At 40.1% G+C, this 21102-nt stretch overlaps 1 protein-coding gene across 1 annotated transcript in view; it reads left to right on the top strand.

Annotated features, from left to right (window-relative positions):
* The first annotated feature begins 1450 nt into the window (after positions 1 to 1450).
* Positions 1451 to 21102, top strand: part of aspm (assembly factor for spindle microtubules) — a 67163-nt gene continuing 47511 nt past the window's right edge. Inside the window, exons 1-8 of the mRNA XM_048539438.2 lie at positions 1451 to 1828; positions 6310 to 6450; positions 10460 to 11744; positions 13513 to 13614; positions 14849 to 14995; positions 15308 to 15556; positions 19448 to 19515; positions 19631 to 19772. Coding sequence (XP_048395395.1) covers positions 1574 to 1828; positions 6310 to 6450; positions 10460 to 11744; positions 13513 to 13614; positions 14849 to 14995; positions 15308 to 15556; positions 19448 to 19515; positions 19631 to 19772 — 2389 coding nt within the window. The 5' untranslated portion in view covers positions 1451 to 1573. The remainder of the gene's footprint in view (positions 1829 to 6309; positions 6451 to 10459; positions 11745 to 13512; positions 13615 to 14848; positions 14996 to 15307; positions 15557 to 19447; positions 19516 to 19630; positions 19773 to 21102) is intronic.

Genomic DNA, 21102 nt, shown 5'->3' with positions numbered 1-21102 from the left:
CGACCCTACCACCCAAGACATTTTTCTATCCCCACCCTTGTCTGCTTTCCGGAGAGACCACTCTCTCTGTGACTCCCTTGTTCGATCCACACTGCCCTCCAACCCCACCACATCCGGCAACTTCCCCTGCAACCGCAGGAAATGCTACACTTGCTCGCACACCTACCCCCTCACCCCTATCCCAGGCCCCAAGATGACTTTCCATATCAAGCAGAGGTTCACCTGCACATCTGCCAATGTGGTATACTGTATCCATTGTACCCGGTGTGGCTTCCTCTACATTGGGGAAACCAAGCAGAGGCTTGGGGACCGCTTTGCAGAACACCTCTGCTCACTTCGCAATAAAGAACTGCACCTTCCAGTCGCGAACCATTTCCACTCTCCCTCCCATTCTTTAGATGACATGTCCATCATGGGCCTCCTGCAGTGCCACAATGATGCCACCCGATGGTTGCAGGAACAGCAACTCATATTCTGCTTGGGAACCCTGCAGCCCAATGGTATCAATGTGGACTTCACCAGCTTCAAAATCTCCCCTTCCCTGACCGCATCCCAAAACCAGCCCAGTACGTCCCCTCCTCCCACTGCACCACACAACCAGCCCAGCTCTTCCCCTCCCCCCACTGCATCCCAAAACCAGTCCAACCTGTCTCTGCCTCCCTAACCTGTTCTTCCTCTCACCCATCCCTTCCTCCCACCCGAAGCTGCACCTCCATCTCCTACCTACTAACCTCATCCCACCTCCTTGACCTGTCTGTCTTCCCTGGACTGACCTATCCCCTCCCTACCTCCCCACCTATACTCTCCTCTCCACCTATCTTCTTTTCTCTCCACCTTCGGTCCGTCTCCCTGTCTCTCCTGATTTATTCCAGAACCCTCACCCCATCTCCCTCTCTGATGAAGGTTCTAGGCCCGAAACATCAGCTTTTGTGCTCCTGAGATGCTGCTGGGCCTGCTGTGTTCATCCAGCTTCACATTTTATTATCTTGGATTCTCCAGCATCTGCAGTTCTCATTATCACTCACCAGTCCAGCCTGCACAGCTTTATGCCAGGTCTACCCAGTCGCCAGTCATACCAGCCAAGCCCTAGTTCAGTATCAGCCAAGCACCAGGTCAATACCAGCCAAGTCCCCAGTCAATGCCAGTCGAATATCCGCCAAGCTCCAGCTCAATGCCAATCCCTATCCCCAGATGAATTTCAGTCGCCTGCTAAGTTCCGCCTCCAGCCCCTCATCACCAACGGTCAGGCATGGTCTCGTGGGGAGGATCGGAATGTTTTCGAACAGCCGAAGCCGCTGGCGATCCGGGGTTTGAAATTGGGCGGCGGGGCGGGGCTGAGAGCACAGCGCCGTCCTATTGGCTTGAGCGTGTCAGCTCCCTGATTGGTAGGCGATGCGCGGTGTCCGGCAGGGTGATTGGCTGAAGGCGATTGTTTGAATTCCGCAGCGAGTAGGGTGGTTGCGCTAACGGTCACGGATGAGGTTGGTGTTGGCAGAACGGCGGTGAGCGTCGGCTTGGGAGGCGAAAGACACAAACACTTCACTGCGGGGAGCGGCGCTTCGGAAAGATCAAGATGGAGGTGAGCTCGGCCCGGCGGCCGTACCGCGGGATCCCAGCCTTGTCCGGTGGAGGCGAGGATGTCCCGGTCCTCATCCTCACTCACTTCGCCCGGACGCCGTATATCTGCTTCAACAGCGTGAGGACCGGCAGTTCCAAGACGGAGACCTTGGCCATCGAGAATCCCGAGAGCGTCCCGGTTTGGGTGACGATCGACAAGTTTCCCACCTCTAAGGGGTTTACAGTCAGCGAACGGGAATTCGTGGTTGAGGTAAGGGGCCAGTCTTTCAACTGAAGTCCGTGTTCCCAATAAGACCACAGCTTTCCCCTCCCCCCACCCCCCGCAAACTCCTCATCCTCCCCAGATCATCATCGAGTTGGTGCATTGGTAAGTATATTCGATATGTAATCTAATTTCCATATGCAATTATTTGGGAAGCACCCCCGCCAATAATTTGTTCAGTGCCTGAGGGTAAACTCGCTTAAACAAGATGACCAAGATCACTTTTATCTGGGTGTGTGGCGGATCATGAACAACGAACTGTAAAAGTTCGCTCAGAAACCCGAGTGCAGTAGCATTTGTCATGTTACCGTCGCATCTTGGGTGAAGGTAACACACTGTGGAGCTGGAGGAGCACGGCAGGCCAGGCAGCATCCAACTCCACACTGCTATCCCTGACTACAGCATCAGCAGTTCTTACTATCTCTGAGTTAGTTAAGTTGATGCCGTGTCAATTTCATCCTTGGCTTTGGTGTGCGTGTCTCTGGCTTCGGTTGGATTTTTAAAAAAACTTTGTAGCTTCTAATAGTTTGGAATTTTTTTTAAATGTGTAGCTTTTTAACTGTTTGACATTGGGTTCTTTGATTTATAAAAACTATTAAGATTGATATTTTTGGAAAACAGTGGCAGTCCGATGAGATCATTTTGTGTATGTGCTTTTTGATGCTGTCAATTTCCAGAACCAAAGTTGCGGTTATTGACATCTCCCACTAAAACATGAAGGTTTTGAAGCCAGCGTTCTGCTCTAAAAACATGTCAAACATTCATAACGACAAACCAGATCAGCCGTCGTCCGATATTACGAATTCTACTGTCTTCATCCGGAATAAGTGACGGCTGTGGATTGACCCACAATGCCATTGGGAAGGGAATTCCAGGGTTTTGACCCAGCAACAGTCAAGGAATGCTATACATTTCCAAGTCAGAATGGGTAGTGGCTTGGAGTGAAACCTGAAGATAGTGGTGTTCCCACATATCTGCTGCCCTTGTCCTTCTAGTTGGCAGTGTTAATAGGCTTGGAGGGTGCTGTTGGATCTTTGAATTTCTGCAGTGCATCTTGTTGACAGTATACATTGCAGCTACTGAACATTAGTGGTGGAGGAAGTGGATGCTTGTGGATGTAGTGCTGATCAAGCAAGCTGCTTTGTCCTCAAGCTTCTTGAGTATCGTTGGCTCTGGACTCATCCAAGTAAGCGGGGAGTATTCCATCACACTCCTGACTTCTGCCCCCTTGATAGCGGGCAGGTTAAAGGAGTCAGGAGATGAGTTACTTGTTGCAGTATTCCTAGCCTCTGACCAGCTTTTGTAACCATAACCTTGATGTTTGTGCATCGAGCCCAGTTGAGTTTCTGGTCAATGATAACCCCCAGGTTGATGTTAGTGGAGGGTTCTGTGATGGTAACAGTGTTGGCATGAATGTTACTTTCTACTTGTCAGCCCAAGCCTGAATCTTATCCAGATCTTGTTGCATTTGAACATGGACTGCTTCAATATCTGAGGATTCACAAATGGTGCTGAACATTATGCAATCATCAACAGACATCCCAACTTTGGAACTTATAATGGAGGGAAGGTCATTGAAGCAACTGAAGATGGTTAGGCCTAGGATACTACCCTGAGGAGCACCTGCAGTGATACCCTGGAGCTGAGATGACTGATCTCCAGCAACCACAACCATCTTCCTATGTGTCAGGTATGACTCTAACCACTGGAGAGTTTGTCCCTTGATACCCATTGACTCTAGTTTTAGGAGTCCTTGATGCTACATTCGGTTGAGCACAACCTTTATGTTAAGGGCTGTCACTCTTGCCTCACCTCAGAAATTAAGCTCTTCTGTCTATATTTGGACCAAGGCTGGAACGAGTGCAGGTGTGGTTTGACAGCACTGCTGTTGACACCTTGCATCACTTTACTGAAGATCGAGAGTAGACTGATGGAGTGGTAATTGGCTGGGTTGGATTTTTCCTGCTCTTTATGTACGGTACGTACTTAGGTAATTTTTCACATTCCAGTGTTGTCACTGTGCTGGATAAGCTTGTCTTGGGGAGTGGCAAGATCTGGAGTGCCAACTTTCAGCAATATTGCTAAAATATTGTAAGGCCCCATAGCCTTTACAGTGACTAGTGTCTCAATCATTTCTTGATATCACTTGGAACAAATTGAATTGCCTGAAGGATGGTAACTGTAACTGTGGGAACTGCTGAAAGAGGCCAAGATAGATAATCCACTTGGCAGTTCTGGCTGAAGTTTGCTGTAAAAGCCTCAGCTTTGTCTTTTGGCCTGATGTGCTGGGCTCTTCCACCATCAAGGATGGGGATATTTGTCGAGTAGCCTTGTCCACTGAGTTGTTTAATCATCCACCACCATTCACAAATGGATGTGGCAGGATTGCTGAGCTTAGATCTGATCCTTTGGCCGTGGGATCGCTTAGCTCTGACAGTCACTTGCTACTTATGCTGTGTGACATGCAAATAATTTTGTTTGGTGGCTTCCCCAAGTTGATACCTCATTTTCAGGCATGTCCTCCTGCACTCTCCATTGCACCCCTGATTTGATAGTAATGGTTGAGTGAGCGAGATGGTGGGCCATGAGGTTACGGATTATGCTGGGGTACGATTCTGCTGCTGTTGATGACCCACAGCACCTCATGAATGCCCTGTCTTCAATTATTAGATCTGTTTTGAAGTCTCTCCCATTTAGCATGGTGGTAGTGCCACACAACATGATGGAGGTTATTCTCAATGTGAAGGCGGGGCTGTGCAGTGGCTACTTTTATTGATATTCATGGACAAATTCATCTGCATTGGGCAGATTGGGAGAGATGACGTCTTTGGTTTCATTTCTTTGAGACTTTGTAGTAATTGGTACAATTGAGTGGCTGCCAGACCATTTCAGAAGGCAGTTGAGTCACTTACATTGCTGTAGGTCTGGAGTAGTATGTAGACCAGACTAGATGAGGATGGCAGATTTCCTGCCCTGAAGGCTATTAGTGAGTCAGATCGGTTTTTCTGACAATCGACACAGATTTCATGGTCATCGGTAGATTCTTAACTCCAGATTTTTTTTTGTCATTGAATTCAAATTCTGTTATCTGTTGTTTTGGGATTCGAAGACAGGCCCCCACAACATTAGCTGAGATCCTAGATCAATAATCTAGTGATAATACCTCCTGGGCAATCTCCTTCCCATGTAAAGACCACATCTTTTAATTTTTCTGTATTTCTGATGGTAAACTGATACAGACAAAGGACTGTGGAAGGAATTGCTGCACTGTTTAAAAATAAAGTCAGCAGAAATTCATTGTAAGTGCAATTTTGTTCAAGAAATAGGAGCCTTATTGTCTCCAGCCATGGTGCTGGCCTGTGTACAAAGTGAGATTCCGCTGGAAACAAGTTGCTGATTGGTTTGTGGGGTTGTGACTAATTGTGGATGGCCAGGGCCATCACCCTGACTGATTCCTGGGTAACCAAACAGCTTGTTGGTATGAATAATATTGGCAGACGCCTTTGAACTGTTACATATGGTATGTCTTTCTATCAATAAAATACCTGAAACCTGAAGAAAGCTAGTTTATCTTCCCATATTGTAACTGCAACCTGTGGTCTTTTAACTTGTATGTAAGAGGTTTTGCAAACTATTGCACCAATCACCTGTGCTTCTTGCTAAAATAAAGTGAAGAGAATTTACAGAAGAGAGGTTGAAAAGCAGAAAATCCTAACAAGTGAAAGGATGATCTCAACTATTCCTGTTGTTCCTGTGGACTCAGGTCATTGAACTGCTTCCCCAGTTTGTATTTTGTCCACTTAACGTCTGTGTGTCGGTGTATAACTCTAGTTATAGTAATAAATACTAGTTCTTGTTAAGTACAGAAACGTGGGGGGGACAGTGTTTTCTGTTCGCCTGGGTAACCCAACTGGTAAGTTGTCAAACTATGCAAAATCCCCCAAAATTTTAACTTCTTTGACAATTTCAGTCTGCTCTTCGAGTGAGGTAAGACATGAAGACTCTCAAAAGCTTTCTTGTTTGTTTTTAAGTAAAGAAGATGGCATCTTTGGAAATTGACGCTGTTGTAAACAAGCTCCAGAATGTAACTGACTTATGTATTTTTTTTTACGTTTGTGATTACAAATACCCTTTGCGACCTATGATGAATGGCTTGAATTCTCCTCTTCTGTATTGTGTAGCTGGTTCAGCAGAATTCCATGGTGCTAGCAATAGCTATTGCAGGACAGTTGTGTGTTATCATTCTTTCAGGAATGTGGTAAGAAAAAACATTTATAATCTTTGTTTTTAGTCTTGGCTGCACCCTAATACAGAAGTGTGTTCCAGCATGCATTTAGAATTGTTAAACAAATCCTGCAGAAGCATTTCACATATCATTCTTAACTGCTTTTTTTATTTGCTTTTAATTGTCCAGTAATTAAACTTTTAACATAGCTCCCATCTTTTGAAATGTATGCTTCTTCTTGCAGCCAGCAGAAAAATATTACCTTTCCATAACTTGGACACCGGTAGACATTGGAGGCATACGAGAAACTGTGACATTCAATGTTGGCTGTGTGAAAGTTCTTTGCATCCTTCTGGGAAAAGCAGAGGATGCACCCAAAAAAAAGGTTGGAGAGTTTGTTTCTGTTTCCTAGTTCACAATGTTTGTGTGTATTTATATTATAGACAAAACTACTTCGGTCAGCTTTTCATCTTCACCCTACTTTAGGGATAAAAATAATCTTGCCGTTTTCTGTGTAAGATCATATTTCTGATTCTCTAAACCTTCTACAAAATTGTCATGATCACTTTTTGGATCCATAAGCTACACGAAGCCCTCACTTTCATTACTTTTACTACAATGTAAACAAAATAAATATGAATTCTTAGTAATTTACCATTTCAACAAAGTAAATAAATCACTCATTACAAACCATTAATTGCATATGTATCAGCAGATACAATAAGCATTGATCTTATAAATTTGTGCCTGGATTTTGACAGTAAAGAATACTTAATTTCCATTTGATTCTCTTTGATCCTTTTGTGTTTTTCCCCATATGGCACAGCCAAGTCATCTATCTTTTCTTAGTTTCCAATAACTTTGCTTCCTCTCAACCCATCAAGTTTTCTTTGCCTATCTGCATCCCTGCTGTATCAGCCTTAAATCCTTTGAATAAAACTGCAACTATGATCACTGCTGCTCTTCCCCTTTTATCAAGGATTAACTGAGCCACCTACCCCAACTTTCCAGCAAGGAGTAGGGCACACTGCCTCTGCTTTTGGTGAATATTGCACAAGGTGGGGATGAAAGGGAATTTCTTCTCAGGGCAGTTAGCCTTTGAAGGAGCAGTGGAGACTGGACGGTTAACTATAACGAACTTTAAGTTAGACAGACTTTTGATCTACAAGGGTGTTGAGGGCTACATAGAACAAGTAGGAAAATGGAGTTAAGACCCAGTCGGATCAGCCATGATCTCATCGTAAGGCAGAGCAGACTTGGGGGTCCAAATAGCCTATTCCTATTTCTTACACCCACTTGGTTTAATCCAACCAGATTCCTTCGATGTCCTATTGATCATGACTATTGTTGTCCTTTTGTACCCTGTTAATTAATCATGTATATGTTTAATATTATACTGTTTTAAAAACACAGAAGCAAAGATTCATTAGCTGAGAGGTGTGATAGGCGGTAATCAGCGGGAGGTTTTCTTACCAATGCTTGACCTGATGCTGTGAAACTTGATTGGATCTTCAGTCAATGTTGAGAACCCCAATTCTTCAGGATCTGATAGCATACAATTGTATTGTGTTGGGTCTGTCCTGTTATGGCAGAAGGCAGCCAGCATGGAGTAAAAAGAACTTTGGGCTTTGGCTGAGCAGTGTGGATTCTGTACGTATGACAGTTCTGCTCAACAAGTCTGCTGGGGCAACAGCAATATGATTCACTCTTAACTGCATCTGGAGTAACCATCGAGTACTGCATAAACCTCTGTGAAAAACAAAAGGACAAAGTGGACCAACTACCCTGCATTGGTCTATGAAACAAGTCAATAAAGACATGCTCTGCCCAGTCAACCATGCAAAATCCTAACATCTGCCAAATTACCCTTGCCCAGCTGACTTGTGACAGAGACTTGCCACCAAACATTTGCCTTTCTCATCACCTTGTTCATTGCGTCATGACGTTCTTAAGATCTGTATTTCTTTGCCCTTTTTCACACTGCTCATGGAACAAATAAGCCTCCCCTATAATTCTCCAAATCTAGCCCTTGGCTGTGTGATTTTCCTCTATTGCAACAGTTGTTGATCGTTGCAGTCGTGCTCACGTCGACCTTTGGCATCCATAAATCCTTACCTTTTTGACCACTAATCCTGACATTCTCTGATGTGGTTTGAAATCAAATTTTGAATAAAACTTCAGGAAATATGTTGAGATATTTGACTCCATTGAAGGTACTGCAATAAATATCAATATAGGAGATGGCTGTGATTTTAAATGAATGCAGTATATGTCTACAAGAATTCTAAACTTGTATATTAACAACTTTCCTATTTGGGGTTAAAAGATTGATAACAATTTTGGTTTCATTTGGTGCTTCAATGGATGTGGTAAATTTGACCTGATGATTTTATTCGCTGACATAGCTATTGGTAATTTTTTTTTAAGTTCAAAGTTAATCTAGTTTTCCATCCTAGAAGTCGAATTATGTAATGGTAATGGAGCAGTTAACAAATAATAACAATTTTTCAGTTAATCTACAACGGACACAGACATAACAACGAATGCAACACTTGTGGTGCTTTGGGAACTGAGCAAAGTTCGCCTTTTCCTTCAAGCATGCTATATTTATCTGCATTGCAAATTGCTCACTTGCTTTGTCCCTAAAGGTACCAGATCACTTTAAAAATACTAATTAGGAAAAATTCAGTCTTCATCATATCTGTTAAAATTGTTGTCATGTAAAACTTTAGAAACAATCACTATTTCCTGAGGGGGTAAAAAGGTGCCTTACAAACTAATGGGAATAAAAACTGAGTAGATCCCTGCACTTGTCACCTAATGGCTTTCATCCTGGGACCTTGATAGAAACGGCTGCACAGATTGTGAACGGATTGATTACAATATGCTAAAGATTTCTAGAGTATAGCTAGGAACCAGTGAAAATTTGTAGATCTAATGTTTTTTGCTAGGAAAGGAGGCTGACAGCAGGATAATATGGGCCAGGTTCCCTTGCACTTATTCTTGAGAAAATCAAGATAAAACGAAATTGACTTTGCATGATAGTGAAGTCATGCCAGACCAAAGTAGTAGTTCCTTGAGGATGTAATTGGTAGAGTGGATAAACAAGAACCAGTAGATAAAGTGTATTAGGATTTCCAAAAAAGTTTGATAAAGTTCCACATTAAAAGTTATTGCACACAAGAGCTTCTGGTAGCAATATATTACATAAATAGAGAACTGGCTAGCTGACAAGAAATAGTCAGGATAAATAGATCGCCTTCAAGTTGGCAAATTGTAACTCATTCTATGCAGCAGTAAAAAATGTTGGAATATCAACTGTTTAGAATTTTTACAGTGCAATATTGCTAAATTTGATAATGTGATGACAGGTGGGAAAGCCAATTGGCAGGAGGACAATGTCTGCAGAAGGATACTGTTGCTCAATCATTGAGTAAATTATGGCAGGTGGCTTATGTTGAAAGTTGTGGATATTTGCTTCCATTGGAAGAAAAGTCAAAACTATCCAAGCTTAAAGAGATTGCAGGATGCTGTAGAAACAGGGTTCTGGATCTCCTTATGCACAGACACTTTGAAGTTAGTGAGCACGGCACATAATTAGGATTTTATTGCAGATGAGATAGAGATTAAAAGTAGGGAAACCCGACTCCGCCTGTATAGGCCATTGGTAGACTGTAGCTGGAGTATACACAGTTTTGATCTTCTTAATGAAGAAGGTGTATACTGAAATTGGAAGCTGTTCAGAAAAGGTTCACGAGTTTGACTCCAGGGATGAAACCTTTGACTCGTGAGGAGCCATCAAGAACGTTAAGCTTTCATTCATTCTGGAGTTGAGAATGAAAGATCATTCTCTTTATTGAAGTATATAAGATTATAAGAGGGCCTGACAGGTTAGATGTTGAAAGGATATTTCCCCTGGTGTGGAAACCCAGAATCAATGGAAGGCAATGTCCTTTTTAGAGGGTGAGTTTCTTCTGAGTGTTGTAAATATTTGGAATTCTCTACCCTAGAGAACCATGGACACTTGAGCCAGCATATACCGTTAAGGTTGAGATGGATAGGCTTTTGACTTGTGGATCCAAGTTTTTGTAGAATGTACATGAAAGTGGAGTTGAGCTCATTGTCTGATCAAAAGCTGGGTGGGACAGCACCCTGTGCCTTACGTTCACTTCTGATGTCCTTGCACAAAAGTTTAAAACTTATCATTTAAGAACTCTTAAAAGCACTTTTTAATGGTTGGATGCAGTTATAACTTAGATTTTCCTTTTTGTTTATGCTTTCCTGGTTTTAAAAAGTTGGAAAACTTCTGATTTATTTGATTTGAGAATTTATTACAAGTATCTTGTGCAAAATAGTTTGAAAATTAAATCTGAACACTTACTTTACTTCCACAGCGAAGCCTGTGGGAATCAATAAAAAGAAAGCAGGCCTCGGAAGGTTCTGGTCTTTTGAAACCAAAAAGAAGTGCATCGATTGCCAGCAAAACGATCATCATATCACAAAAGGTGGATATTATGAAAACAGTGGAACCTCGCAGCCCTCTTCAATCATGTGAAAATCTGAGTCCAGTTGGGGATAGAGTTCCTCCTCTTCATCACCCTTCAGCATTTCATGGTCATGAGATACTGCAATTATCTCCTATATTACCACCAGGTCAAGTAAAGGAAGAATTTGAAAATTGTACACCGTCTTCGCTTAAACGTTCTACTACTTATTCTGTCCTTCATAGTAATGGAATAATAATGCAAAATGAGACAAGGCTGGATGATGACAAAAAGCCTAATGAATTGTGCACAGTTGAGACTTTTGTGGAATCTGGAGTGAACTTGGTATGCCAACCAGGGAAAGAATTTGCTGTCCAGACACCATCAAATTTGCCCTGTATATCTGCTCCTCCTACTCCTATTAATGGGCGTCGGATCTTAAGCCCTGATTCTTTCGTAAATGACAGTTATGTTCCTGAAGGAGACCCTGAAGTAATTGCTGAGTCAGTGCTATCGCCAGATCAGTTTTTGAAGGATGCGTTAGAAACTATGAATCAGTCTTTACCAGGTTTAAGTCAAGTACAGGCTGTTGAAACAACCTCAAACAAAATTGCATTGCAGTCGGGAAATTCCTCAAAACAGAAGAAAAGTAATGACAGGTTAGGCTTAGTGGGGACACATGGATCGTCCAGGCCAGAGAATGGTTCTCCCCCTGTTATAAAAATGGAAGAACTGAGACCACTTAAGTCAAGGTTAACTTTTTTTGTGTCGTCAAAACCGTCTAATGGTCCGCAGAGTACACAGCCATCTAAACCACACTCACATCACTCTGCCCAAACTAAATTACTCCCTGTCTACACCACTACAACAACCAAAAGTAACTCTGTAAGACCTCCTGAATTTGAGAGAAAGGTTAAGCTATCAAGGAAGAAGGTTATTGAAATCAACACCAATTCCAGTTCACATTCTGTTGGTATTGTACAGACTGATGCTGAAAACAGAAATCCAAGTCTCGCTAACCAACAATCCTTTTCTGGCAGAAAAAGAAAAAGTTCTGAGTTCTTATCAGATGCACATGAAAAGGATATTATTACTAACAAAAGAAAGTCTGTACAGGTGGAAAAACTAAGTAGAAAATCAAATCATAAAAAATATAATTCAGTTGGAGGAAGACCACTCCAGAAGAGGATATCTGGTGCGTTCAATTTTATGTAGAGAATGTGGTGGATTTTAGAGAGCATATTTCATTTGTTTACCTCATGTATTAATGTAAGGTAATGATATTTGAAAGCAAGGAAGCTGTTGATCAGTGCTTCATTCGAATTTTTAAATTTTGTGTGTTGCATTATATTCCGAAACTCTATCACTAATGGGAAGACGAGAAAAGCATGAGACTTTGGTGTTTGAGTCACATTGAACGTTTCAAATTGCTTTCTTTTACTTCTGTGCTCGGAAACAGTTTATTTGCTACGGATATGTTGAATATGAAAGAAACATGCATCTGCACTATCAATTCATTAGAAATTGAACTGTATGGCGAAGTTGAAAAAATCAGAGAGAGCAGAAGTTTTGAATATGTGGAATTAAAATTGAGCAGTTTACATTCCTGTGCTTGCCAAAAGCAAAGCATAAAAATGGCAGAGAGATTACTGTTAGATTGTTTCTAGTTGTTCTTTTTGACTGGCCAGCTGGTTATACTAGATATGGGTTATACGTGTACATCCTGCAGAATTCCTAATCATAACCCTCTCCAAAGGAATTGCCTGGGAAATTAAATTTTCTACTGAAATAAATCCTGCACTCTTGTGGGGCTTCCTGAAGTTTACATTTAAGTAAAATTGTTTTTCAGGAGAATTTAGAGCGTTAAATACATAGTCTAATTCCTGAATAACTCTTCAGCTGAGCCCATACCTATCACACTCCCCAAATACACCTCCCTCCACACCCTATATTCTCCATCCACCTTCACCTGCCCTAAATATGGTATAATTTATTGGCATGCAACCCACTGCATCCCACCCTCTGCATGGTACCTGTACTGATCAGATATCCTAGCATCTTTATCCCTTTCACGGCGAGCACACTACACACGTTGTCCTACCCACCTGCTAGCTTACTTACCTAAAACGCTATTCACTCTGCCCTCTCAGCACTCTAACGTTACACTTGACTTGTGTATTACAGTTTGACAGCAACTGTTCAAATAGTTGTCAGGATTTTTGACTTTCAGAATACTGCCTCTGACTGCTGTGAAAAGAGGTGTGGTTTGTCTTCCTCTGACTCCTCTGCCCTACAAAAGAACTATCCTGTAGGAAGTACAGTTACATATTACCACCAGAGGCCTGAATTCCCTTCTTGGAAAGGGCTGGTGTAGCAATCTAAATAAGATTGCCTTTCCTTGGAAAATCTGGCCCAAAGGTTCAGCAGTTACTGAACAGTTCTGCTGTCACATAGTAGGGGGTTATTCAGTTGCTTGAAGTCTAATTTTTATAAAACAGTACTGTACAGATCATGCCATAGCAAAGCTTTTGCCTAATCAGATAGGAACCTGAGGTATGTCATTGGCATAGGCCCCAGGTCTAATTAAAGAATATGTTCTTGGCAGCTTATCTTGCCCATAAGGCAAATGAAACAAGTGGTGCTGTAGAGTTTCTTCATTTTGTTTCAGAAATCTGTGTACCTTGTGTATAAGTGGTATCTATTTTTCATAGAAAGGAAGTTCAACTTTGTCCATCTATTATTGATGTAAATTGCCTAGCATACAAATAGTTAATAACTCCACATCACGCTCATTACTGTACACAAACATTACTGCTTAATCAATTGCTAAACAAATATATGTTATGCAAATGTGACTTTTTTATTGTTTTGGCAGTTTTTAAAGATGCTTGCTTTAAGGATTAGCTATTGTAGCATGTAGTAAATTCATGGAGTAAAATGTATAGTTTTGTTGAACTCCACAGTTTCTCATGTTCAGGCCTCTGTTACTGCTCAAGTAAAACCTGGAAAGCTTATGCCTGGAGTTGCTCAGTCGCAATTTGCTTTTAGGAAATTAATCAAGACAGGTAGGTGAATGTACAGTATTTGTAGACTTGCTAACTTTTTTAAACTGAACAAAAAAGTTAATACTTTTTTCAAGATGATCTGTTTAACTGTTTATATGAAGTAACTTTGCAATGCCTTGAGGTTCTATTTGCTTTTTTGTTGTATTTTTACTTTGTTCAAGTCATTTTCATACAATTTTTTTACATTTACGGTTACATATACTTGTATTACAGCTGACAGTGATGCCAATTTTGATGACACATTTGCAAAGGTCATCGTTTACATTTGAACAAAGAACTGTACAGTGAAATTTGAACTATTCTAAATTGGTACTCTACAGCTAGAGCATTTTAAAAAGAAAAGGACTGGATTTACTGTATCAAGGGATAGTAGGAACTATGTCCGGTTCCATGTGCCCCAGTGAAAACCTTTCCTTTTGGTGAATAACAGTCTGTTTTAGAAGGTACCAAACCTGTTCTTGAAGATGTTGCCTTGACAGACCTGGGACTAAGTTATATAGCTGGCTTTGAATGACCACTGGACTTAGGGTTTGTGAAGTGGTGTACAAAATGCATCCTCAGGAAGGTTTCTGCTGGGATGTGACAGAACCTGGTATTTTCCCAACATATCAGTTAGGTCATGATTACTTGCTGAAAGGTGAGAAACAAGCTGTGTCAACAATCAGTAGGTGAAAAATTCCATTTTAAAATAGATATTCTATGGCAATTGCATTTAGACATTCTGATAAGTCTTACCTGCTCACGTCTTTATCTTAATACATCTCTTGAGCTTTTTGTTCAAAATTTGTATCAGGCAACATGAAAAATTTATACTTTTCAGTTTGCTGTAGGCCACCTAGTTGAATTTCTTATTAATACATTTTTTACGATTCCTGCTAAAATGCAATATTGTTATTGTTACCCAGTCAGAGATATGTATTTGTGATTGTGTAATCTTGGTTGCATTCTTTAGTTTGTTATGAGTGCCCTTTGATTTTTGAATCAAATGTTATTAATTAAGTAAAATGGTTGATGCATTAGTTCTAGTAGAAAATGCTGCTGGAATTATGAACGACTTAATTACCAACATCTACTACTACATCTACTCTCTGTTTTGTTTTCTCGTATTACCAATCAAAGCGCAAAAATGTTGAAACAAAATATATGCAATGCATAGTAATTTTGAGATTATTTTGTCGATTGCTGTCTAAATGTACTAATCAGAAATGCAATTATTCACATTTCTTATTTACAGTTATTCCTAGGCATCCAAACCCATTTTCTACAGGAAACATGTATTATGATGAACAATGGAAAGAAAAGCAGGAAAGGGGATTCACGTGGTGGCTGAATTTCATTCTTACTCCTGATGACTTTACAGTGAATACAGAGACCTCAAGAGGTGAGGTCTCTTGAGCAGCGTACAATGTGCTGCTTTGTGTTCACTCTTTTTTTTCTATAGTTTGTGTTGTATTCATCACAGGTGTTACATTTTGCCACTGTTTCTCACCTTTTCAAGTGTGTATTTAAGAATTTTTATGTTGGCAGCAGTTTCTTGTCAATCTTCGTGCTGGATGACCTGTTTCAAATTTTATGTGAATTTTTAAATATGCCTAATCAATCAAAGAAATCCTTTTCTGGCTCTTAATCAGGAAGATAGTTATCAAAAATGTTAAGCCCTGTTGTTACAGTATTTATTTTTGTTTTTTTTCAGTAAATACTGCTACGCTGTTTATGGGTTCTGAAACGCAGCACCACAAAATTAGTGTCCCTGCAGCACCAACCAATGAAGAAATGTCACTGAGAGCATACACTGCAAAATGTAGACTTAATCGACTTCGCCGTGCAGCCTGCAGACTATTTGCATCTGAAGGGATGGTTAAAGTTATACATAAGTTGGAAGCAGCCATTGAAGCTAAACATCTGGTTGTTCGGAAAGACCGATATCTCTGGAAAGACATTGGTAAATTTTCAAGCATATAATTCTTCTGTTTTTACTGTGCTAATTTTGAAGCTCATGTAAGATTTGCAGTCTTGGAGGAGGGATTTCACAGTCTTGAGGGAATTTTGAAACTTCTTGTTTGAATGAAACTCTGAAAAACAAATCAATATGATGAAATTTTAATAAAATTTAATAAAAACTGAACCATAATATGTGGTGTTGGTATTCTCTAAATTTTAGCTCAGTCAGGCTTGCTTAGGCAACAAATTGTCTTTTTGCCCTCTCCACATCATAGCAGAGAAGTATGAAATGAATTTTTCAACCACAGTTTTGAGACAACAGCAATGTTTGTGAGTTCTCAACCTTGTGGTATGTATGAACAAAGTTTGGGAATTTCTGGAAAGTTGCTTCATGCTTCGTGACCTTGGCCTAGGCCATTAGGAAGTTTTGGAAATCTTGGCAGCTCAAAATTTCCTGACTATTACATTGAATTAGTAGTGTGAAGGGAGATATTTTCCCCTAAGCTGGTTATTAAAGTACAATGTAGTAACAGACCATTTGGCCTAACAGGTCTATGCTTCACACAAATCATCTATCACCCCACTTTTTATTTGCATGGTTGAAAGGGAAGAGAAGCAGAGAATATGGAAGCATACCTAAAAGAGATGAAAAAAATACTCAATCATGTCACACTTGAACGTAGTGAAGCCACATACAAACTTTATCCAATAATCAAATATGCAATCTTCTAGGAAAGGCACTGAGTGCTCTGATGCAATTGATAGAGAATAGAATGAGGCTTTTTGGTCTGCGGCAGCACTCAATGGTAGCAATTTAGCTCGTGCTAATCTCCCACCTTCTTGTAGTCCTACTGATCCTTCCTTTTTCAAATAACAATCCAATTCTTGAATATCTCAACTGAACATTCCTCTTCAGCATTCTCAAGGGAAAGACAGGTAAACAAATCCAGATGTCTCTGGGCGATGGAGATAACAATAAAGGTAAAGAAGGAAAAGTGTCAAGTAAAAATACAATAGAAATCCAAGCTGAAAATAACAGGGATGTGGAAAAGCAAATAAGAGAAGCAATGAGGGATTATGGAAAAAGATCTGGTAACCAACATAAAGAGAAATCTCAAAGTCTTCTATTGGCACATTAATAATGAAGCAGTGGCGAAAGTAGGAGCAGGGCTGATTAGGGACTCAAAGGATTTAAACCTGGAGGCAGAAAGCATGGCAAATGTGTTAAATTAACACCTTGCATCTATATTTACCTCTGAGGCAGCTGCTGCCCAGACCAAGGTGACAGAGGAAACAGCACAGCAGTCACTCAAAGGGTTTAACGTTGCTGAAACATACTGACTAAGCTGTCAGTACTTGAAGTCGCTAAGGCGCCAGGACAGGATGAGGTGAATCCAAGAATATTTAAGAAAGCAAAAAAAATTGCGGAGGCACTGGCAACGATTTTGCAATCTTCCTTTGTCTTAACTGCTGTTGGAGGACTGGAAAAGCGGAAACGTTATGCCCTTAATCAAAATAGCTTGTAAAGATAAGCCCAGCGGTTATAGTCAAATTTAACTTTGGTGAAATTTCTAGAAACAGTTATTTGGGAAAATGTTAATAATCACATGGAAAAATTGGATTAATTTTCAAGAACATGAATTGGTTATTATGAGAATTTTTTCCAACTTGCTGGAGTTCTTGTTGAGGAAGTAACAGAGGATTGAGAGCAGTGCTGTTGATGTGCTGCAGGTGGATTTCCAAAATGCATGCCAAGTTGGAGCGTGTGGAATAAAGGGATGGTAGCAATGTGGGTATAGAATTGGCTGAGTGTCAAGCGGTGAAGAGTAATGGTTAGATGCTTCTCAGACAGGGAGAAAGTTTTTGTAATGTCAGTAGAGCCCGTGATGGGACCCTGACACATGTTTTAGCATACACATTAGTGTACTGCCTTGGGCAAATCACCACAAGTTGCCTTTAATTTGTCTAGGATATTTCTTGATAAATAACCAATCAAGTATTGAAACAAGATTTTAAACCTTTTTCATTTAGTAACCAAAATAAGACCTCTCAAGTAAGCAAGTTAAGCCTCACAACTCAACTGGGCTATTAACCAATTAATGCTGCTTCTTTCCATGTATAACAGCTTATTTTTGATTTTTTTTTTCTTTTCCAATCCATGCACAGTTATCAAATTCATAGTATCACAACACAAATCGCAATTTCAAAATTTGCAGCAGAAGCAAAATTAGGCAGCATTGTGAATTGAGGACGATGATACGGAGTTTCATAAGGACATTGTTTGATTGAGTATGTGGACAAATGGCGGAATAAATACAATGCAGAGTAGTGTGGAGTGATACTTCTGGTTGGAAGAATGTGGAGAGACAATATGAAATAAAGGATACAATTCTAAAGGGGATGCAAGAGCAATGAAAGTTAAGTTGAGGATGTTCGTAAATTATTGAAGAACAGGTTGTCAGCATAACTAATAAAGCTGGCAGCATCTTTGTCAAAAACTCCAGCAAGGTAGCTAATTTCATTTTATTGCTGTATAAGTCAGTACTGGCTTTCCTTAATAAACCTGGATTACTCAATTAATGAACAATTTTGTCCAAATACTAGAAGCTTCCCCTCTACCAAGATTAAATTTACTGGTCAGTAGCTGCTGGGCTTACCTTTAAGGTCATTCTTTGGATGTCATTAAGGGTATCAGAAGCACTTCTAAATTTCTACAATTTTTGTCATCCAGAACATCTTCCTTTCCACTTTTTTTAATATGTTCATTGACAGGATTCATTGCCCAAAGGACAGATGAGAGGCAACCACATACCAATGTGTTAGAGTCATGCATAGTCCAGTTGACAGCTTAATTCCCTAAAGGACATTAGTGAACCAGATGGGTTTTCCCCGACAATCTTCAGTAGTTTCATGGGCATGTTTACTCTTGATTCCATATTTTTCTTTTTACCGAATTCAAATTCCACCATCTGCCATTGTGGGACCTGAACCCAGGTCTTCAGAACATTGCCTGCATCTCTGGATTAGTTGTGGTGATAATATCAGTAGGCCATTGTCTCCTCATGGGACTAGACATGGTCTGTTGCTGACCTGTCTCTTCCCTGAAGGTACCATTTTACCTGCCAGTCTTTTAATTCCCATTGATTTGGGCTAGGTTTATTCTCACTCCACTGAAATTGGCTTTCCGTTAATTATTTTTTCCTATTGGTTGCTGTTTTTCCTTAGCTGACCTGACTTTGAGGTGATGATCACTGTCCCCTATATCTTCCTTTACTGACATTTGAGAGTCTTGGGTTTACCTTTCCGTAATGAGGTGCCCTAAGTAGCCTGAGCAAACTGTTTGCAACAGTCCTTGGTACGAAACGTCTGAAAACGAACCTTCCAGCTCAGGGAGCAAACTCACATCCAGTCCTTGGTATGTGGAATTGGCCCTCCCCAAAATTGATATATCAAGTTGTTACATTTCTATTGGCATGTTCTAGGTATAATAATGCTGGATTTGGTGGTAAAATAAATAAAATCTGAAGATAGTATCTGTCTAAGTTCAAGGCATACCTTTTTACATTCTCAATTCTATAACATACTTATGAGACCCAGGTTTAATTACTTGTATTGAGTGGACAGCAAAATGAAAATGAGAATGATTTATCATCACTGTTCAAGCAGAGTTTTTGTTAGAAGGAATGTAATTTGTATACAGAAGTTCAATATGTTGTTAAAGCAACAACATATTTAGTGGTATAGCTGCATGAAAGTTGCTTCCCTTCATTTGTGGAATGTGGAACCCAAATTTGAATTTTAGAGATTTTAGGAATTTTAGAGATTTTAGAAATTTTCTTCGGTATGTACATGCTATTATATTTACCTTTTTATATTTTCTTCTCCACTGAAGGAGAGCGACAGAAGATCCTAAAGTGGCTTTTGTCATATAATCCTCTATGGTTGCGTATAGGGCTGGAGGTAAGGCTTACTTTGCACAATTGGGAATACTGTAATATAAACAAATGTGCCTTTTTTTTATTGAGAACGTATTTTGGTGTATTGGCTGAAATCTTCGTCTTGCGTCATGTTTCAGTGTGTATTTGGTGAACTGATTCCATTGGAAAGCAACAGCGATGTGATTGGCTTAGCTAGATTTATTTTAAATCGCCTACTTTGGAATTCTGATATAACTGCAGCATTTCGACATCCAACTGTGCCACATTTATATCGTGACGGTAAAAAATGTTTTGCTTCTAATATGAAAAGTGTTTCAAAATGTAAGTGTAACATGTAAGTTATAGGGCTCTGATTGACTTGAAGGACCTCCAGCAGTATTTTGAAAAAGCTGGATTGGAACCCAAATTTCATCGAAGTTTCAATACGTGCAAGTTTTGTTTTTGTGCAGATTTTGTTTATGGTAATTCGATTAAGATTGATTAAAACCATTAAATTTTACAGCACAGAATAAGACTACACTGTATCATATCATCTCTAATAAAACTTGCCAAGTTTTCCAAATTTTTTACCAATGTATATCCACTTCTTTTCAAAAGCTATTGTGGATTCTGCTTCTGTTACTAATTTCATAATTGTTACAACTGAGGTAACTTGTTAGTCCACTTGAGACCATTATAAACTTGACCATGTGGACATGAGTTAGATGGCAGATTGGGTAGGTGTGGCATTTTCTCTTCTCCTGGATGGCGTTAGTGAACTAGTTGCATTTATGTACATTATCAGTTTTTAATTTTCAGAGTCCTAGCTCTCAAATGACTGGATTTATTAGATTCAATCTTGCGTCTTGTAATTGTGGGATTTCAGCTTGCTAACTGAGTTACAGGTTGTATGATGTATAGTTTGCAATAATGGAGGAGCTTGTAGAACATAATGAGCTGCAACTCTCAAACTATACAAGAGCAGTGGGTGAACATATCCCCAAAAATAGCCAGATTGGTTAGCCCATGACTCATTTTTCCTCGGCAATCAGAAAGAAAATTTACCCCCATGTTTGAAATTGAAATATTGAAAGGAATTACTGCTGCGCTCGTTGGCTGATCTCTTCCCCTATATTTGCTGATCAGCAGCAAGTGCAGGAGGGAATGGCCTGTGACCAGAGGAGAAATGAAAAAGTGAGTAGGTGAACAAGACTGTTAAGATATGAGTGAGTTGACGGTTTTGTAGCCACGGCTGAAATAGCAAGGAGCCTCAGACAGTTTGCTAGGCAAGGCTAGTGAGGGGACATAGCCACTTGGGGCAAAGCCAAAGAATTATTTTGGCCCCTGAGCAATTGAACATTTACCTCAAAGACAAATGTCTCTGTAGTTTCTATTATTGGTCAAGATTGTTTTAACTTAAATGAGACTGCAGTGTTAAGCAATCTAGGTGCCAATCTGCCCTTATATCTTCTATGTGGTTCTGCTGTTATTTACTTCTGCAAATCTTGCCATACGTGAAAAGTTTATTAATTGATTTGAGCATAAGCTTGTTAACATGCCAGAAAAAATATTGCTGTTACACGTTTAGTTTTGAGGGGCAGCTTGAAACAATAAAATTACTAATATATAC

This window comes from Stegostoma tigrinum, chromosome 8 (assembly GCF_030684315.1).
Source record: "Stegostoma tigrinum isolate sSteTig4 chromosome 8, sSteTig4.hap1, whole genome shotgun sequence".
Taxonomy (NCBI): Eukaryota; Metazoa; Chordata; class Chondrichthyes; order Orectolobiformes; family Stegostomatidae; genus Stegostoma; species Stegostoma tigrinum.
Note: the sequence above shows the minus strand (reverse complement) of the source record. Positions and strands in the feature narration are given on the sequence as shown.